General features: G+C 44.6%; 1 protein-coding gene across 3 annotated transcripts in view; it reads left to right on the top strand.

Moving 5' to 3' along the window:
- The window catches only part of gal3st3 (galactose-3-O-sulfotransferase 3), a 32,358-nt gene extending 11,551 nt beyond the window's left edge, over window positions 1-20,807 (top strand). The window contains exons 1-4 of one of the 3 annotated variants that reach the window (XM_069722265.1): window positions 3,769-4,050; window positions 4,153-4,345; window positions 14,030-14,132; window positions 15,228-20,807. In XM_069722265.1, the coding sequence (XP_069578366.1) occupies window positions 14,050-14,132; window positions 15,228-16,557 (1,413 nt within the window). In that variant the 5' untranslated portion in view covers window positions 3,769-4,050; window positions 4,153-4,345; window positions 14,030-14,049 and the 3' untranslated portion in view covers window positions 16,558-20,807. Of the gene's footprint in view, window positions 1-3,768; window positions 4,051-4,152; window positions 4,346-14,029; window positions 14,133-15,227 lie in introns of those variants that run through there. The other 2 variants (XM_069722266.1, XM_069722264.1) reach the window with 2 other exon arrangements.
- Window positions 20,808-21,104: the final 297 nt, after the last annotated feature.

Raw genomic sequence — 21,104 nt, forward strand, 5'->3', positions numbered from 1 at the left:
TTTCACATTTTTAGAATGAGGAGAACTTGTGAGAACGGCGTGTTTTTTGCGTGTGTTAATTATTCAGACCGCGGCTCTGCGTTCAGAGCGGACCGGCTTCCCGGATGCTTCGCCCCGACGCTCCGTGGAAAGGATTCGGGAACCCGTCGCTCCGATTCGCTTCCGCTCCGGTCTGGAAGTGACGCAGTCGGAGCTGATCGTCAGTCCGGCCGGTTATCCTTCGATCCTTCGCTGTGAATGACACACTCACAGCGGCCAGTAGAGGGCGCGAGTTCGATACCTCCACCAGCCACAACTCTTAAATTAAACTTTACACGTCTCGGGGAGAACTACCAAAACTACTACTACAAAAAAAAAAGAAGAAGCGTAAAACCCTTTAATGGTTTCAGAAGGAGCCGTGAAATCTGATAAACTGCATCAAGTCAGCTGGAGCTGAAGATCACAAGTTTCAACATAAAAAAAAAAGGAAGCTTATCAGACTCCTGTAGTTTGCTCATTATCTCTGCGTTAGGCCCGTTAGCTGCTTCTAGCATTACATACGTAGATGTTAGAAGTTGCATTGTGGGTAATGTAGGTTTGACAAACAAGAACTGTGTCATAAATGTGACGTAATAAATACAGAACGTCTTCTGCTGAAGCAACTTTGAGCAATTAAAGAAAAACTTAATTCTCAGTCTGATCACCCAAAATTGGGAGACAGCAAGCTTAATAAATGATTTGTAATTATTTTAAATGAACAATTAAATTACTTTTAAAATTGTAGGCGATTTATAATCACATAAATGGAATTTTTCTAGTTTTACAGCTTGAAATTACTGTTCACAGTAAGTCAAATGTACCTGCATCTCTGCAATTCATCTTTAAATTATTATAAATAAAATCAAATGCATAACAATTCTAGTCGGCAAATTAGAGTTTGACTCCACAAAGTAGTATAGACAGAATTATGTGTCTGTGTACACATATTATACACACACACACATATTTATGCACATATTCAGGCCCTTAGTTTTGATTATATGCGCATTGAAAATATGCTTTAAAACAAGTAGATGAAGGAAATCTTTACTGACATATGAGACAACTACTGGAATTGAGGAAACTGGAGTTTTTCACTAAACATATTTGCCGGGTTTAATCAGAACTGGACCTCCGTTCCTCCCACTAATTACTCCACAACTTATCCTGGAACACCGACTGCAATATTATGCTTTATTCGCTTTTTAATTACTCAATCATCACCGCAAACACAACCAGAATTAACCAGGGACTGTGTTTCTATCAGTATGATAAACGGGGTGATCCGCTTGCTTCAGAGATAATCAACAAACTAGACACCCAATTAAGCCCATTTGACCCAGTCTTAATTAGGTGTGAATGAGGACGCCGCCTCCTCAAGTGCTTTCTAATTGCTTGCAGGGATTTTCACTATCACAAGGATGTTTTATTGATCTGGCATGCATTGATTTTCCTTATTGCCGCTTGCATCCCGGATTATCGTCTCATTAGCCCGCGTTATGTTTGTGAACGCAGCAACATGGGTGTGTAACCGATGAGGGTCGGAGTTCAGCGTCGGGGTTTAATGGCATCCAGTTTGCTGGATCAGATCTCGTCTGTGAATTGTTGTTTTCCTGCCCCGGCTGTGGATTTATGAATTCTTTTGCAGGGTGGTTGGATAACGTTTATGCAAAAAGCACCTTAGAAAACAACGAATGCAATAATTAAAGGCGCGACTCAAAGCTAAAGTCTGGCGCCGCGGGTTTCTGCTCGGGGTTCACCGAGTTCACTCACCTTCGGGATGTTTTGGAAGCTTGTGGATTTCAGGAACTTTCTGCTGTAGACGTACATTTTGAGAAGGTTAAATTGTGAAATTCAAACGAATGACAAACCAGTACGGCGGCTCAGTCCCCAGCTACACACCACGATGGCTGTACTGGGTCAGCCTGGTGCCAACCAGAACCCAGCTTTACGCCGTGATAACATGGGTCTGGCAGCCCTCCGTAGGGAATCGTTTCCAGTTATTCGTCCTACTTGACACTCTGCCACCGCTGCAACTACCTCCCGTGTCCACCAAAGTCCAGCATATTTTTAAAACTGTACTAATGAATGCCAGCAGCTTGACGAGGTGCGGACTGTTAATTCTCAGCCGTCCAATCCAAGTGATGGAGGGGCGGCACAAACGCGGTTAACCACCGACACTGCTCCCTGACTGATACGAACCGAGCTACCAGACTGTTATCACAGCGAAGGCGAGAAATCTGCAGCTACTTGTCGTTAATATCTTTTTTTGGTCTTCTGCAGACCGTTATTTAAAAACAAATAATAATCCTGAATAAATTAAGGTCAACCAGCCTCCATGACGTAAAGCTTGACCTGTTTACTGTCTGTGGTATTACTCTTAACGTAAAGGACAATAGAGTTCATTTCTGGACCTTTAAATGACATTACTCATTAACACAGTAATTACAATACGAAGAGAAAAGAGTTGTAAAACTGTGTGAAGTGTTATAATTTTTTTTTTTGACCAAAAGCACGTGTTCTTTTGGAGGTTTGGTTCTTTTCGCAGTGGGTGCATTAAAAGGGGAAGAGAGTCTACCGGAGCTACAAAATGTGTGGGACCTAGTTGTTTTGTACACCACAAGTTTGTAAAAATGTATTTGCAAGTTTAGAAAGATCTATGATGTGTTTACACATGGTCAGGCCGCCAGAAGTAAACTGCATACAGTGCTCAGTTATTTGCTGTGTGCATCTTGACATGACACGTCGACCCGTTCTTGTAGGAACTGCATCTTTAATGACTGCATCGCCGACAGAGCGCTCGTCCTGTCTCCCCGTCGTCCCGGTGGCCCGTGCGCTGCGAAGGACTTGATCCACACGCTGTAGTTCCTTCTCTTCTGCTACTAATCACCACGCAGGCCACCCCGTCCGTCCACCTCGCTGATGAAAGCTGACAAGCTTTTAAAAACAAGCTTGTATGTATTCCGCCGAGGAGCCTTTAATGTTCCTTCTGTCTCCCATCGTGACAGCGTCTCAGCGTTAATTGCAGCGCGCAGGCAGCTCTCTTGGTTTGGAATCAAAAGCTCAAAGATTCTCCCGGTGCGGGGAAGGAGGGCGAGCGGAGCGATATGGTGGGGTGTTGAAATATACTGTAATTCTGAGAGAAGCTGGCAGGTTTAGATTCATAAATCTGTCTTGTTTGTCATGCTAATGAAGTGGCGCCTTCTCTTTTATCTTAAGGGAGGAAAAAAAAAACCCAAAAAAACGAAGCGACAACACTGCAGCAGAATAAACTGTCATCCAATAAAACTGAGAACACAAAACGGGCTGTGGTCCAAACAAACCTGCTGGATCCCTCGACTCTGTGCTAGTAATTGGCGCCGAGCTTAAACACAGAGCAGTGTGGTGGTGGTGGTGGGGAAGGGGGGGGAGTTTTCGTGGAAAACCCACAATTGCGGTTTTGTAACCAAAGCGAAGCGTGTACGACACCCCGGTTAGCTCATGTGAACTCGGTGGGTCGGGTCAGCAGGAAGCTGCGGTTTGGTCCGGTGGAGGTGCTTCTCCGGCTTCGCCTGAGAACATCAAATTAATTTGGCAGAGGAGGCTGCTGCGTCTTATGTAAATGAACAGCTGAGTTGCAAAAGCACATCGAGTTCCCTGAGCAGAATATGAATGCCGGAGAGGAGGGGAGTGATATATATTTTTGAAAGAGCGCCTCCTCCTGAACGCATACATCACACCCTTCTGGATCCAACCGCAGATGCAAACAAAGACCAAACCTCTCGAGTGCTACGGAGTCCTCGCGCTCCAAATTGCCTTTTATTTTTCGACGGGATGGAGGATGGTCTGTCGTAGCTCGCCCGGCTGATTAAGTGCAGAGGCCTCGAAAATAAGCAGAAAACATTCTCTCGCAGAAACCGAAGTCTTCGTTACTTCCACAGCGAAACACAAATAATACCCGTCGGCTACGCCGGCAGCATCTCGACGGGGCCGACACGGGAGTTTGGTCGGAAAACTTTCTGTCCCGCAGCCTTTCGTTCAAACTGCTGTCAAGTATGTATTCGTTCAATACTTTGGTACAATATTTTCAAAACCAATATAAAAATATTTTCAACCTGCTTAAAAGGTGTGACGGGTGTGAATGTCGGTTTTCAGAAAGCGCTCGGACACCGAGCCTCTCAATTTGACGCCTGAAAGCTTCCCTTCAGCCTTCGCTGCCGTTATCACGATGCGGAGAGACAAAAACAGAAGACTTGTGATCCGACTTTGCCGGGGGGGCGAGGGGGGGGACCCGTTGCGTCGCTGAAACCCCCCCCACCCCTCAGGATTTGGCTTCAGGCGCTTGCCGGTAAGAAACGATCTAAAAGGCTTTCATTTCGATAAGCGCGCCGCTCTTAAGGCCTGATGTTGATTCTTCGACTCGTGTAGTCTTGCTGCTTCTTTCATTTTCTCCCTCCATGTTTGTCTTTGGCCGAAATCTCATCTCTCTCTCTCTCTCTCTCTCTCTCATGCTGCCTCCCTCTCTCTCTCCCCCCCCCACCGCTTTCTCATCCCCCTCTCTGGGGGGTCATTTAGGGTGAGATAGAGCCTGTATCTCTGAGTCCACGGGGAGTCTATCCTGCAGAAAAGTAATGATCCAGACGCTTTCAGGCGCACACACACACACACACACACACACACACACACACACACACACACACACACACACACACACACACACACACACACACACACACACACACACACACACACACACACACACACACACGAGGGCGATCAAAATGCAGCTGCGTACACACATTAACATACGTGTTTGACTACAGACGTGTGCTTGATTCGATTCCTTCTCGGCGTCTCTAGCAGGTGCAGGAACCCGGCCAGAGAGCTCGGACTGCCTTTACTGTAAAGATAAAGTGTTGGAGGGTAGCGTGATGGAGAGAGGAAAAGCCCAGCGGAGAGGAGAGGAGCAGCAGGAGGAGGAGGAGGAAGGAGGAGGGAGGGGGAGGGGGAGGGGAGTCAGCGAGGTGCAGTTTAGATTAAAGTAATGAGGAGAGGAGGCAGACTGTGGGGAGAGAGCGATAAGAGAAACAATCTTTGCACGGCTGCAGACAGAAAGCTGTGATCTTCTCCGGCTCGAGGCCCCCCGACAGAATTAGAAGTGTTTGATTCACGCTGATGCAGCGCCGTGTTCATCGACTGGCTGCGTCGAGCTCCAGCCTCCGAGTTCAGAAGTCACTAAAACGCTGCTTATCTCGCACATAACTGCAAACTGGAGCTTTTAAACAAAACTCACAACAGGCGGCAGCTTTTGCGTCACGAACAAAGAAGCGAAATCAAAGTCTCCCAGCGGTTCATCGACACGGCAGTAAATTAAATCAAGGTGTTGATTTCACCTGACGATATCTACAATGTTAAATAGAGATTACCAACACAGAATATCAGATTTAGGAGGGAAAGTTTGAGTAAAGCGATTGAAGCTTCCACTACGAGGGAAGTCCATTTTAATGCATTTATCAAATTGCACCATCGATGTTTTGTCTTTTTCAGTCTTGTATTTTCTGTCCCGGATGAAGCGTCCATCCCGCCGACAAACGCCGAACTGTCGTGGAAAATGATACATTTCCACGTGGGAAATGAACAGATAAGACAATGATACAATAAACTATCTTATGTCAATTTAATAAAACAAGATAACATAAGAATATCAAAGAATCCCAGAGTCAATCTATTTCAGCTGAAAAGGACAGACTCAGATCAATATAAAGATTTCTAATAGGTATCAATCACTTGGTTCTGACAGTAGTTTGCTCGTGTAGTTAGAAACTGATCAGGACTTCCAGAGGTTTTAATTTTGTGATTCACTCATCTTTGTAGGTGACACGCTGGTTATATTTACTACAACAAAGAAGTACCTCCGTCTCTGTGGCTGTGGAAAACTTCCCAATATCCCCCCGATGCGCCCATACAACCGAAACGGGTTTAAAAATATCTCCGCCCTCGGGGATCTTCAGCTTCACCAAATGGCATCAAGTGAGAGGGTGGAGCAACGGAGGAGTGGGCGAGGAGGCGCAACTGTAGAAAATAATTTCAAGCCTCATATCTCAGATTGATTTTGAGGATTTCAGAGATAAAGCCTCCGACGTAAGCAAACACTTTTCCTGGAAATAGAACGGATTTCTTAGTTGTCCCGAACAGCCTCAGAGGATGTTTCTCAGATCTGGATTGATACACAGCGTGTTTAATGTTTTAAACAAAGGACTTAGCATTTTACTGTCCCCCCCACAGTAAATCCTTAAATCATTAACAAAATAAGGTCTTTGTCCTCGAGCAGCTGCAGATGTTAGAGACGTATCAGACTGCAGCTGTTCCCGGCACAGCTTCGACTCGACTCCAGTGCCGGTCGTCCAGTTGTTCTTTTTCCCACAAACAAAGTCACCTCGTGGATTTCGTTCAGCTTTACGTTGCCTTTTATTACAGTCACACAAAGAGAGGAGTTGTTATAAACTCCAGTGACGTTCACCTGTATTTGTGTATATATATTTATGTACATCTCCTGCTCTGAACACACGCTTCATGATACACAGAGAGCAGAACAGAAGAACAGCACAGACAACAGCGCCAGCTTTCAGTGACAGAAAAATGAATGAGCGACTTTTAAAACTGAGCTGAAATGAAGCGGGAAGTTCTCAGCGTTGATTGGCCCGTTACTCGTGAGGTGTAACCAATCAGATAAAGCAGAGCGTTTTTTTGTATTAATTCTATCGGCGATTGAATAAAAAAAAATACAGATAATCGTAAAAATGCTAAACATCGGCGCCGATAATCGGTGGACCTCTGGTCGTGATGGTTAGGGTAAGGGGCGAGGGAATGCATCATGGGTGCCCTCACAAAAACAGAGAGACCAACGTGCATGTGTGTTTCAGTGGGAGACGGGGTGGAGGTGTGGCAAGTTGCCATGATTGTATGTGCTGAAGATCAGCTGTCATGTCTCGGTATGTTGGCTGGTTTGGACGCACAAAGCCAGACGGCCCATGATAAAGTGAAAATTATAGACTTGGCGGCTCAAAGTCTAAAAATGGGTGTGTGTGTGTGTGTTTTACTTCTTCGAACCCTCACAGTTTGCTGTACAGAGCTGTCGAACTCCCCCAGAGGTCAGAGGTCATCATATGACATCAGTGCAGATGACAGGATCATTGAGCGAAGCAGCTGCTGTTGCCCCGGAGCGTGAAGCTACTTTCATACGCTCATTAGGCGGGAGTCAGCTACGTGTGTGTGTGTGTGTGTGTGTGTGTGTGTGTGTGTGTGTGTGTGTGTGTGTGTGTGTGTGTGTGTGTGTGTGTGTGTGTGTGTGTGTGTGTGTGTGTGTGTGTGTGTGTGTGTGTGTGTGTGTGTGTGAGAGTTTTGATTTTGAAGGATGTAGTGGCTGTCTGTGTTTTATATCCGTGTTATTTTCTGTCTCGGTGTGTGTTGTGTCTTTTTCTTGTGCTTCTCTATTTGCTTGTGTCACTGCTGGATGTCTGTGGAGCCTGGGACTCCGGCTACCACCCTGGGTTTAAAAAAAAAAAAAAAAAAACTCTTTCAGAACATCTCCCAATTGTTTTCACTGATTCGGGAACAGCTGACATTTTGGAGAAACCACACAGCAGCAGAGATGTTTAAAAAAAAAAAAAAAAAATAATACCCTTTGGGATAAAGGGAGGCAAACCGGCAGAGATAGAAGAGACTGAAGGAAAAAAGAAAGTGCAGAAAAGAGGAGGAAATAAAGTTTGAATCACCTGCAGGGAGAATTTAAGAGAGATGTGAGAATAGTTCCTCCGACGCTGAAGTTTTATTGTGTTTGCGAGCAGTTGCAGCCACACAGACAAACACATCCGGAGCGCACAATCCAATATGTCACACTGAATTTAGCTGTTTATGTGTAGGAATGCAAAACTAGCCTGAAATAAATTGCCAGTTTTTAGCGATTACTGGGAGAGTTTAGTGACATTAACGACAATCTTATTCTTATTAGTTTTGTGGCGGTCCATTTGAAAATAATCCCATTTTTGATTAGAAATTAGGCCTCAAAAAGAGACATTTTTGGGGGGGGCGTGCCTGTTTGATTGACAGGGTTGTGGTGCTGTCAGGTTTCCGCTAAAGGTGGGCATATAGTGTCCTCGGGTTCCCAATCAGATCAAGTCAGATCCACCGCTCGCTCCTCCCCAACCCGCCCAAATATGGTCACTCCTGGCTCCAAAAATAGCAAGATAGCGACGGCCTAGACACCGAACTCGAGGTTTCAGAACGGCAGTTCACAAACCAACGTTGGTTGCTGCTTGCAAAGTCAGACAAAGCTTAAAATAAGATTATATTTTTGAATACCTGGGTTTTTATTTTTGCCTTAATTCTGCTTCTTGTAAAATATCACCCAACACAAACAGATCAAACGTTAGCCGTCTCCTGCAGGACAAACAGTCAGACATCCAATAAAGAAGTCCCTCTGGAAATAAAGTGTTTTTAGATGACTTCCCTCATCTTCCGTCGTCTCCTGGGGGTGCAGCGTGTAATTGTGTCGTTATATAACCTTTACCGTTAAAAAATTTCCCCTCGGGGATTAATAAAGTATATACCTACCTACCTACCTACCTTACTACCTATGACTCCGCCCCTGAGGGAAACACTGGACATATAAATTCACTGCCGGTCAAAACACTTGAATATATACATGTGTTTTTGTCTGCAGTTTTTAATTGCTGCCCTATGTTGAGCTGCAAACTGACAAAGGTAACCATGGTAACAAGCTGAACCCACGGGAGCGACTAACTTATGGCTCCTGATCTTTTACCGCCGAGTCCCAAAACATTCACCAAAATAAAACCACAGGTGAGTGGTCGTGATTTAAAACAGATGATCCACTCTGAAGGTAAAGCACCGCGGCCCGATCTTTCTTCTTTTTAACTTAATGTCGCGTGTTGAAATTCTTAAAAAAAAAGGATCATCTGTCACGTAATCATCAGATCAATACACAAATAAGATTCTCCTGCCTGTCCCCTTTTTTTTTTTTTTTTTTTTAATAAACCATTGTCTACTAACAGACGGATCGGGTGTCCTCGCTCTATGCTTTTATATCTGCAGCGATCGTTAGAGAAACCTAATCAGACGTTTTTAATTAACGAGGCCGGATTGTTGGTGCAGGAGGAGGAGCAGGAGGAGGAAGAGGAGGAGGAGGAATATGAGGTTAAGGGAGGAGAGGATGGCAGCAGATGAGTGTGGATGAAGGGGAAGAGGTCGAGTTTGCCCACTGAAAGCCATCTAAATCCCATTCTTATTACCTCTCTGTGACACACGATCCACTTCCATCGCCTCACGCAAACACACACACACACACACACACACACACACACACACACACACACACACACACACACACACACACACACACACACACACACACACACACTGCGAACCGGCTCCTTTTACCACAAGAAACGGCCCCTGCATCTCTGCTGCATGGCTCCTTTGTGCTAACGATGTGGTATCGCCGCCGAGCATCAGCCGCAGCTCTGATCCCATTACTCTCTGAATCAGGGCGAATCGCTCCGCATTTCTGTTTCGTCTCATTAGTGTTTCATTCAAAACAGGTATTACTTTGACATTTGCTCATGCAAATGAGACCTGCCCTTGACACAAGGAACCCGGTGTAACTGAATGTAATTGCCCAGCCTGCTGGAAGATTTTTTTTATTTTTTTTTTTTAAGGGTCTCGATGAAAAGTTCATCCTGTTACACTTCACGCAGGTGATATGTTGGTGTCAGACATGCCGCTGTATTAGTTAAAGAAAAACATGTTAGGTTATGACATGGGCTCTTTTTTTAAATATATATATATATATTTAGGTTGTAACAACATTGTACTGATCAGTGATTATTGACATTTAGGAAGACAAAGTGTGACGCTGGAAGGAAACAAAGGTTCAGACAACCGAAACAAGTTGTAAACAAGCCAAGTTTCTTTTTAAAACACTTAAATTAAAGGTAATGGGGAAAAATGCTGGTAATTTCAAAATTACAATATAGCCAATTTTGTGTGGTTTGTTTTAAGAAGAAAACATGGTTTGAATTAAATGTGACACAGTTTGGTTCAGATTACAAACCGACACCATTTATTTGAGGTTACGAAGAGAGTACGGTTCAGATTCAAATCTGTACTTTTACCGAAGTAATGTTACATACAAGTTACTTAACGTACGTTACATGAGTGGAAAAACGTTACAGTGCGTCCAACCGTGGACTCTTTCGCTCTGTGTACTACGTCACATGACCTCCTGTTTCTGCAGCTCTGCTCATGCGTGTACTTGTCACGCAAAGGCGAGGCAAATTTGATCGATGTAGACTTTGAAGTTCCGCTACTAAACTGTATTGTAGCATTCGTAGTGTGTTTGCCATCCGCGGCCGCTGTTTGGCAGAAGCTCCACAGTTTCACCTCAAGGTGAAATCACGTCTTGTTTCAGAGAATTGGATTGGATTGTTTCTGCAGTCGACAAACTCCTTGTTTCTCCAGCTGTTTCCATACATTCACGAGCTGGAAGTCCACCACGCCTCAAGAGCATTTCCTTTGTGTTTGTGTACGATCGCGCCACCTGTAATATCCACTTTTGTCTGAACGCACCTTCAGGGGTCTCTTTGTTGTTCATAAAATCCAAAGCTCGCCGCCCATCCCGGCGCTCAATACAAAAGGAATCATAAGAATTAAGATGCCGAAGTGAGATGTTTTCCAAGAGAGGACGTCGATCGCCACCCGTGAGTGATTGACAGTGAGGAGAGGATGATGTGACGAGGGCACAGATTTGAAATCACTGAGCGTGGGCACAGTGAAGAAGAGGAAAAAAAAAGAAAAGAAAAGGGAACTGCGGCAGAAGCACATTAAGGTGTCATGTTTAATGTGATGGATCATCCGGCTCAGGTAATTTTCAAGTCACTGGAGGTTGTTTTTTTTCATGCCGTTGGAGATCAAGCGGCAGCAAATGGCTTTCTTTCTGAAAGGGAGCCAAACGTGAACTACCCCGACAAAGTATTAACATCGTGAAGGAGGAAAGGAAACATGCTCGAAAAAGAAGCTTTTACTTATTAAAGAGTAGAATAGGAAGCCGCCCTCCGTCCTCTACAAAAGAGCTGCCGCTGCTCAGGTTGAGCTGAATACTGCTGAAATGTTTCTTTCCACTGTAGCAACAAACTATTTCAGCACATGGATGTTTCCGCTTTCTCATTCATAAAGAATACGTACACAACTAATTTGGATTTCCTGTCTCGTCTTCTTTTTTAGCTTTTCTTTCAGGCTGTTTTTTTTTTGTTTTTTTGTGTGTGTGTGTGTTTCCTGTTTTATTTTGAAGCTCTCTCCTGTCTCCACTTCACCAGCAGCCAGCCTCCTGTGTTCATACACCTCCTGTTCTCTCTCTTCTCACTTCTATCGGTTTCCGAGTGTCTCTATTGTTTTGTAAGCTGCGTAGCCTTTCACACTTCCTCGCTTTGTTTCCTGGAAGGTGTCTTGGTTTTTTTGCTCATTGCCTCTTTAGTTCCTGTTTGTGTTCTTTTGGAAGCATCCCCAGTTGGTTCACCATGTTTTAGTTTTTTTTGGTTTGCCTTTTTGGATATTTAACTCTTGTTATTAAAAGCGTATTTCTGCTTCCGTTGTTGTGCGTTTAAAGTCTTTTTACTCTCTTGTGAACTTGTAAAAGTCTGTTCTTGCTTTAGATATGAGGATCTGCAGTTGTTTCTTTTGTTTTCTTTGGGATTTGGACAGTTGGTCTGATAATTGCAGCTATTTGCCGATGTCTTCTGGGCTGCGGCTATTTCCTGCCGTAGTAGATGCCAAACAATCAAATAAAATATTCAGTGCCAAACGCAACGTAACTGTCTTTGCTAGTTTTCTGTCCAACGTCCACATTGTCCAAATGGCAAATATACTTGTTCTCACATGTGTCCTTGTGTGCGTGTTGGTCTTAACCTCATCTTAAGGGCACATTACTGAGAGAGTAATATACTCCTAAATAGGCCGGTGCATGGCACACATGCACGGGACATGCAGCCACAAAAGATTACAAATAAAAAGATTACAATGCGAAAGATTATGATTATGTACATTAATCTGCTCAATCTGAGCACAAACAGATCTGTTTTTCTCTGTAGACAAGTGGACTTTCCAACTACTCGGGCAAATCCGCTGTTATTATAAGAATCCACCAAGGTGCAAGCACACCTGGCTCTTAAAGGGAATGGGACATGACATTGTGATTGGTTTATATTTCATGTTACGGCCACAAAAAAAAAAAAAAAAAAAAAAACCCACATAGGATTAATTAAGAGACTAAATCTTCTGAACTATCTACATTACATTGCAGTCACATAATCCCCTGTAAAACTCACAAAAATTGCATTTGGACACGCGTTTAATAAACACACTGTTGGCTGCGCGCTCGGATATAATGTAAAATATGATGATATTAAGACAAACTGTCCTGCAAAAGAAATGCTTCACAATTTGTGTGTTTGAGGTGTTGAGTCATTTTAAGATTATAATAAAGTGACTTGGTGAAATCGAGTTGTGGTCAGTAAAAATAAGATTCACCAGCCAAAAACCAAACAATCTGTTTGAGAGCATCAGTTCCCGTTTAATATCACAGAGCGCTTTTGTGCCTTTACATGCCGACACACCAGTGTTTACGCACATTATGATTTTTTTTTTAAATTATGTCACGCTACACTCTCGTCTTCCTTTGTTTCCTACAACTCAACGTGAGGTCACTGTCGTTTCCTCACTGAGAGCTTAATTCCTGTTTGGGGAAACATATCTCCATTGTACTGGTATTTAGTCTGTGACTCATTTCGCCTCCTCAGTTTGTCTAATTTGCACATGAAATGATCACATATCTATTTATGAGCTTTGGACTTTAAACAAAAAGAGTGACTCAGTGTTGTTTACCGCATAAAATCTTTTCTTTATCATTGTGTCTTTTGATTCATTGACAACTCCTGCAAGCCAGATTTCCAATTATTTGTAGTCGAGTTTCAAATTTAAATGAGTTGAAACTGTCCAGCTTCGCAAGTGTGAACATTTGTTGTTTTACTCTCTTGCACGTCACTGTGTTGAATATTTTCGGGCGTTTTAGTTCTTCGTGTAGACATCACCTCAGGCTGTTGGGAATCTGTGATAAATCAGAAACATAAACGACATCCCTAAAAAAACATAACTACCAAACCCAATTAGATGTATTTAAATCTAAAAGCCAGTATGACCACGCTGGTTTTACTTCAGTGCCAGAGTCCCTGTCTTGTCTTGTCTTGAGCGGGTCTCAACCCCCACGGTCAGGAGTTTCCCACACTGATGCACTCGCGTCCCTCCGCCCAAAATGTGAGCGTAAAATGCACCGGCCGCCCGGAGTAACGCGAGCCAGCGCTTCTCGTCTGCTGCCGTGCAGTTCGGACGGTAACAGGCCGGTGTAATCAAGGAGAGAGTCGCTGGCCATTGTTGTTCCAGCGAGACGCCTGGACTCCTTCCCAGATTCGGCGGTGCGGGTCAAGTGACGGAGGGGGAGCTTCTGCTGCCCGAGCAATCACGCAGTTGGTTTTTGAACATATGCACGTCCGGGAGGGTGGGAGGGGGGGGCAACAGGACATAAAAGGGTGTGACAGTAAATGTGACTTGCGAGGTAGTGAAGGTATCCTTCACTGTATTATTACTGAGTGACAAAGCCGAGCCACACGACCCTCTGCTGCTGCTGCTCATGGACACCGGCAAGTACTTGCCGAATAAATCGTCCCTCACAACATCCGTCTCTTCCTCTCGTTTAGCATTTTCTTTTTTCCCCGTTTCTTTCGCTTGTCCTTCCTGCTTCCTTTTTTAGTCTTTCCCGCCTCCCTCTCGTTTCCTCCTCTTGCTCCCCAGTTCCCCCGTCGCCCTCCTTCCTCCTTGTCTTTGCTTTCTCGGTGCACCTCGCTCCTCTCCTGATTTTACCTCCGTTTGCCTCATTCTTCTTCTTCTTCTTCACCTCCCACAGTCCCAGTGAAGCAGAGAGAGATGTCGCAGAAGAAGATATTCCTGGTCTTCATCGCCATCAGTACTGTCAGTCTTCTGCTGCACCATGGGGGCCACCTGAGCTGGTGAGTGACTGAAATACACCCACCGCATGCAAACAGAGGTGCTCATTACAATCAGAAAATCTGACAATGCCTCCTGTCTTTTAGACTCAAAGTAATAGAAGAACGGGCTGATTATCATACTCAGAAATGTTTTGAGTGCTGATGCGCCGCCTTCTTGGTCAAAGGACCAATTATCAAAGTAAAAGGATCGTCGGTTTTTGACAGCCCTGTTCTGTTCTCGTACCCTTTTCAACTTTACGCCTCGCTCATGTCGCCCGTCTTTACCGTCTCACTTATCTCTGCATCTTTTCAAAATGTGACCTTCTGCTTTGGTCTGTAATCAATAATATTCACAACACACCAAACATGACAGGACTTTACCGTGTTTAATATATTTAGCTCATTAGCTACATTAAAATTGATATTCATCGATATGCATCTTAATTAAAATTTAGCCACGACTGATGCAACGTTTTTTAGTAACTATCATCATCATACATAATATACTTTAACCAGTTCACTTTGAGATCACATTGCATTTCAAATTGTACATTTAACATGAAATTTAATTCGCTCTTCGTGATATGAAAGAAAACGATTCTAAATCCCAATTTACGTATTTCTGAAATAACACTGAATAATCAATCAGACAGATAATTCTTCAACTTTTAATTGAAATTAAAATCAATTGAGAATTATTTATCGGATCTTTCCAAGGATAAGAGTTCATAATATCGACAAAGATTCCTGTGAGTCAAGAAACTATGAATTTGCTTTCCTTTTACAGCTATATATGAAACCACTCAGACACACCATATTTTATCTTGCACTCTCTGTCTGGTCCTCCACTCTCCAGTGGCTCTATCCGGCTTCGTTTTTTTCTCCACCCTTTCCTTATTTCTCTCTTTTCAATTCCCCACATGTTCACTTTTTTTTCTGTCGTACTACCTCTGCCCTGCTCTACACTTCGGTCTCTTCCATTATCTGTCGAGTGTCTGTGCAATTATGTCTCTAATGTCACTATTTTATCTGGAGTAGCTGCTTTTTTTTTTTTTTTTTTTTCTGGAGCTAATGTAGCTTGAAATAAATGATTATGCCTTATTTTTCTACCGCCAGGACCATGGAGGCCTTCCACCTCGGTTGCCCTGCCCTCCGCTCCCACCCCGCCCCGGGCCTTAAACCGAAGCACACCAACATGGTCTTCCTGAAGACCCACAAAACGGCCAGCACCACCATGCAGAACCTGCTGTTCCGCTTCGCCGAGCGCAACAACCTGACGGTGGCGTTGCCCGTGCAGGCCTGCGGTCACCAGTTCTGCTACCCGCGCACCTTCACCTCTCACTTCGTCCACCCGCACACGCTGCCGCCGAACATCATCACCAGCCACATGCGCTTCAACAAGGCCGAGCTGCAGCGCCTGATGCCGAACGGCACGATATACGTCACCATCCTGAGAGAGCCCGGCTCCATGTTCGAATCCCTGTTCAGCTACTACAACCAGTACTGCCAGAGCTTCAAGAGGGTCCCCAACGGCTCCCTGGAGACTTTCTTAGAGGAGCCCTGGCGCTACTACCGGCCAGACGAGAAGGACTCCATGTACGCACGCAACACTTTGACCTTCGACTTGGGCGGAGACAAAGATCGCCCGGCGACGGATGTGACGTACGCCCGGGCCTTCGTGGCGGAGGTGGAGCGAGTTTTCTCCCTGGTGATGATCGCCGAGTACTTTGACGAATCGCTGGTTCTCCTCCGCCACCTGCTCTCCTGGGATCTGGATGATATTCTGTACGTTAAGCTCAACATGCGGACGCTGAGTTCCAAGCGGAGCCTGACGCCGAGTCTTCCCGCAAAGATCCGTGCCTGGAATTCCTTAGACGCACGTCTCTACGACCACTTTAACGCCTCGCTGTGGCGACAGCTGTCAGCGCTGGGTCCAGCTTGTGTGGCGAGGGAGGTGCGACTCCTCCGCCGAGCCCAGGAGAGGCTGATGAGAAGCTGCTTCGGTGGGCGGATGCCGCTCCTCCGTTCAGCCGCCCAGATCAAAAACAAGGATCTCCGTCCCTGGCAGCCCAGTGGAAAAGTTGACATCGTGGGTTACGACCTCCCGGCAAATCTCAGCCGTGGTTTCTCCAGCCAGGCCCAGGAGCTCTGCCTCAAGCTCATCATGCCGGAGGTCCAGTACACACGGGTGCTGCTACGTTCCCAGTCACTGCGCTACCGTCGAGGCAATCAGCTTCGGCCTCCGCAGCAGTCGCATCTCATCCAGCAGCCCATACGTACGGCCCTGCCCCGGCATCCGCAAGTCCACCGCAGCCAACCACCCCCCCCTGCTGCTCCAGGCCCCGCCTCAGGAACAGGGTCCACCTCCACCTCAAAGCCGGATGCAGGAACTCAAGGTCGGACCACAAAGTTAGGGCCTAAATCCTCACAGACGCAGGCCTCATAGGCTGAAAAACAGAGACTTGAATATAATCCGAGTGCCCAACAGACTGCATTGTTTTACCCATCCTGACCCATGAGACGCTGATGCTTGGTTGGGATGGGTTTTATTTCAGAGACGAGGGCATCCTTGGGAAAATGTCTGGGTTGGTCTTGAATCAGTGTCTCTCCTGTTCCTTCCAGACAGCGTTTGGGATAAAAAAAATAAAAATAAATAAAGGAGGAAAAACGGTATACACAGATCTGGACTTGAACTTGAATCTCTCCTCTCTCTGGTCCGTGAAACACGATCAGGGATGGAGGACACAAAGGCGGGAGAAACACTGGGACTGGGACTAAACTGGAACTCGGCTCGATTGCACGCCTCTGCACGCCCGGCCACAAACGGATGGGATAGCGATTCTGGGTGAAAGTGGTTCTTTGAACCAAATCTGTTGTGTGCGCCTGGGACTCAATAGGGAAGTGGCGATATCGGGTCTATTATGAGGCACAGAGTGCGCTTTGTGTGTATCACACTGGTATAGCATCATGTTACTTCCTCTCTCTCTCTCTCTCTCTCTCTCTCTCTCTCTCCAACATATGCCACTTAAAGTCATTGAGAGAGACATAACGACATAAAGGGATCGGCTGTCAGGCCTCCAAAGAGCCTCCTAAGAGGCCGGACAGACATTGAGATCACCTCCAACCATTAGCACAACAGCACAAAAACAACTCCTCCTCTTCTTCTCCGACAAACTCCGAAAGCGACGGATGGAGAAGGGGATTAAAAAGCCAGACGGACAAAGAGACCTTCAGAGGACAGGTCTGAAAACTGCTGGATACCCATGAGTGACTTGACACAGCGATACGCGCATATACAGCTCGTGTCTTTTCAGCCTTTGACCTCCCTCGCTTCCTCCCAGCGTCCTTCTCTCCATTCTCCAACCTGGTCATCGTTGCAGTTTTTTCCACGAACATCCTCGGCTTCACTTCGCCCCGGCCTCTCCTCCAACAAAGAACCCGACATCACATCTGGCATCGCGGAGACTTGGTGGCGAAGGTTTCTGGATGTGTGTGTGTTTTTAATCTCGAGTGTTATTGCAATAAGATCTCCAGGCCTACATCCTATATGAAAGGCATGGATTTAATAACCTACCAGCAGCCGCATACCACACACACACACACACACACACACACACACACACACACACACACACACACACACACACACACACACACACACACACACACACACACACACACACACACACACACACACACACACACAAAAAAACAACAACATAAAAACAACTGGACAGGGCAAAGACTTGAAGCCTGTGGGTCGCAGTGTTTGAATATTTAATGGTGTCGTCTCGCGGCCCTCCTATGGCTCATCTTCTGGGGTTACACGGCTGTACATTTTCATGGAGGACATGTTCGACCAGGTGAAAGCTGCTCAATCGGGAACGCCCGAAGCAACAGGAGGAAGAAAAGCGAGAGCGTCGACGGAGGACGCTCGAAGCCGCGCAAATGGCCGGACTCTTAAAATGTCATCGCTCATCTGAGCCGCGATCCATTTTTAATTCTGCTCATATTTAATGTGTCATTTATGTTCTTTCATTCCTCCGGTGATCAGCGGGGTAACTGCTAAGTAACCGGAGAGCGGAGGAATGATGTGTGTGTGTGCTTGCGAGACCGTGCATGAGTGTGAGTGTGTGTGTGTGTGTGTGTGTGTGTGTGTGTGTGTGTGTGTGTGTGTGTGTGTGTGTGTGTGTGTGTGTGTGTGTGTGTGTGTGTGTGTGTCTCTGCTTCATGCTGTATTTTTTTTTTTTCATGGCTGGCCAAGTTGGCATGGCAACAAAAGGAAATATTGTGGGCGAGAGTTATTAAAACTATGTATTATTTATTATCGGGACTTATTGAGAGTCCCATTACTGTATTTTTAACCGTTATTTTTTATGAATCACTGGATAGAGACTGCATTTCCGTGGAGTTAAGTGGTCCATCACATTAGCGGCCTCCCACTTCAGGCAGCGGAGAAGGAACGAAGCATGTGGCGACGGTATAAAATATTAATTCTATACATGTTTTACATATTGCAAAACTACAAAGACCACTTCTGAAAAACTGAACGTGGAAACAAGCGTAGTCATTTTAATATTCATCTTTCATTCAGCGGTGGCGCTTAAGTGCTCGACCACACGGCGCTTTTGTGGTTCGAGTCTGTAACACTGCAGGTTACAACAATAATAAATACACAGAAACAACAACAACAAAAAACGCTGCCGTTCTGGCAGGAATATAAAAAAACAAAAACAAAGTGGCGCGGCTGGGAAACAGACGTGAAGTCGGTGATGCAGCGTTTTATGAAGTGGCTGTGAATATCTGCATTCAAAGTGTGCTTATCTGAACATAGCGGGGGAACCTCTGCTTTCAGAGACGCACAGCGATTTTTATTTATTTATTTGCAGACCTTTGAAATGTGTTCAGATACGTGGAACGGTACACACACTGTAAAAAGACGGATAAGGCCGTGGATTTTTGTAGGTTTTTCTTACAGTTAACAAAATCCCATCAAAAGACCAACAAACCAACTTCCTCTCGTTCCCCGCTTAACACGTGAATATGTGAAACACTTCGGTGTACGTAAGACAGTTTTCAGCAAATATTACTTAAATAGAAAAAAAAAAGGATTTAACGGTATTGGGGACTGTTTTCAGTGGTGCACTCTTGACTACGTCGATGAAACACTGTGGGATCGATTTCATGTTGGTTTTGCTTTTTCATTGAGATTTGTTGACTGTAAGAGAAATACAGATCACCAGCCTTATTCTTTAGAGTTGGTGGCAGCTGATGTTGATTCTCAACAACATTTTTATTAGTGTGAATTATTCAATTTTGCTGCTCGGTAAAAAAAACATATATTTTTGCTTTGAGGGAAATATTCCTAAACTACTTCAAGCACACGTGAATCTGCTGTAAAATAAATGAGAAATCACAGATTGTACGTCTGACTGACGGTAATCAAGCATTTACGGAAACCCAAAGAGTGAATAAAAATACGGGAAGAAAATAATCATGTGCATTAAGACTAAAACTAAATATATGACAGAACTGTGTTTCTTTGAACAAGAACAGTTTTTTTCATCATTTGTTGAATCAAAATGTTCACTTCATTATGATGGCACCTTTCATCGCGACGTGTTCGTCTGTCCACCGAGACAAAAAGGGCAAAGTCAGTTATGTAACTGGCTGTTTGCGTGGGCCGAGTAATAAAGACCCCTTCGCTTTGGAAAGGAGACATTTTGGAAATAAAAAATGTTGGATTGAAGTAAAAAAAAATTAAAAAATAAATAAATAAATAACTGCCAAAAAATGAATTGTTTCATGAAGTCTGGTGGCATTACCACATTTTTTTTTTTTTTTTTTATGTGATCATTGATTTCATAATGTCTTATATATATAATTACTTAAATTTTGTACTCTTTGGGTCCAACTTCCTGCCATCTCTCAACTTTCACTTGTAGACAAATAAAAGGTAAATAAACCCTAAAAAAAACCCCAATCAAAACAGTAAACACTTTTCCTCCCGCGGATGTGACCGACTGGGATCCAGATGAAGAATGTTTCCTCTCGCTTCCGCCCGGCTGTGAGTCGTCACTGTAAGTGCTCTTCTGATTGTACCGAGTCGTTGGCCCGGCTGTTGGGCTTCTTTGGTGAGAGTGTTTCGGTCAGCGGCTGCGCTGTCGTGTCTAAAGTGTCGCCGGTTCTTTGGAGATGCCGGAAGGGGCTCTGAGAACAGCGAGCACTAGAATCCCATCACCTTCACATTAGCTGCCCCTCATTCTCTTGTAAGAGCGGCATGCAAAGCTGTTTTTAGAAAAAAATGATTTATTCATTTTCTTTGAACAAAATTAAACTCTTGCGGTGTCAGAGGTTTTCTTTTTTTTTTTTTTTTTTTTGAGCCTCTGCTGAGGCTTTTAAAAACCGAAACAGCTGGTTGTCGTTGGTTAAATTGGCAAACTAATTAATTCTCTGACTGGATTGTCTTATCTGTTCAAAATTTGTTTCCTTTTCCTGTTTATGAAACTAAAAAAAGAATCTTTTGACAAATTTATTATTATTTTTTTGTTTTCATTTTTGTGACTGGGTGGGAGAGTTTGTTTGGGTGACGGAGCTCTGAACAAATGGCTAGCGACAATCAGAGCTAGGGGCCCCAAAGCTTTGTAACGACGGATGGTAGATGTGATGAATAAAGTCTGAATGATTTCCAAATCATCTGCGAGGTTTTTTTATCTGACTGCCCATCACGCTTTTCAATGCAGATTTATTCAGATACGTGCTGACTTGAGTTATTCTGAATTTCCGCACACACGCACGCACACACACACACGCACGCACGCACACACACACACACACACACACACACACACACACTTTTCATCAGCAGCGATACATAACACACAATGACAGTTGCTCAATCAAGATTCGGATTCTAAATGGTTTCTATTTCCCCGAACACCCAAACCAGACTTTTCAGCCTGCAATTAGTATTTTGAAATTACCTCCATTCAA

The sequence above is a fragment of the Brachyistius frenatus genome, unplaced genomic scaffold (genome assembly GCF_029030835.1).
Source record: "Brachyistius frenatus isolate BFR_SWC_R1_liver_20210118 unplaced genomic scaffold, ASM2903083v1 Contig_284, whole genome shotgun sequence".
NCBI lineage: Eukaryota > Metazoa > Chordata > Actinopteri > Embiotocidae > Brachyistius > Brachyistius frenatus.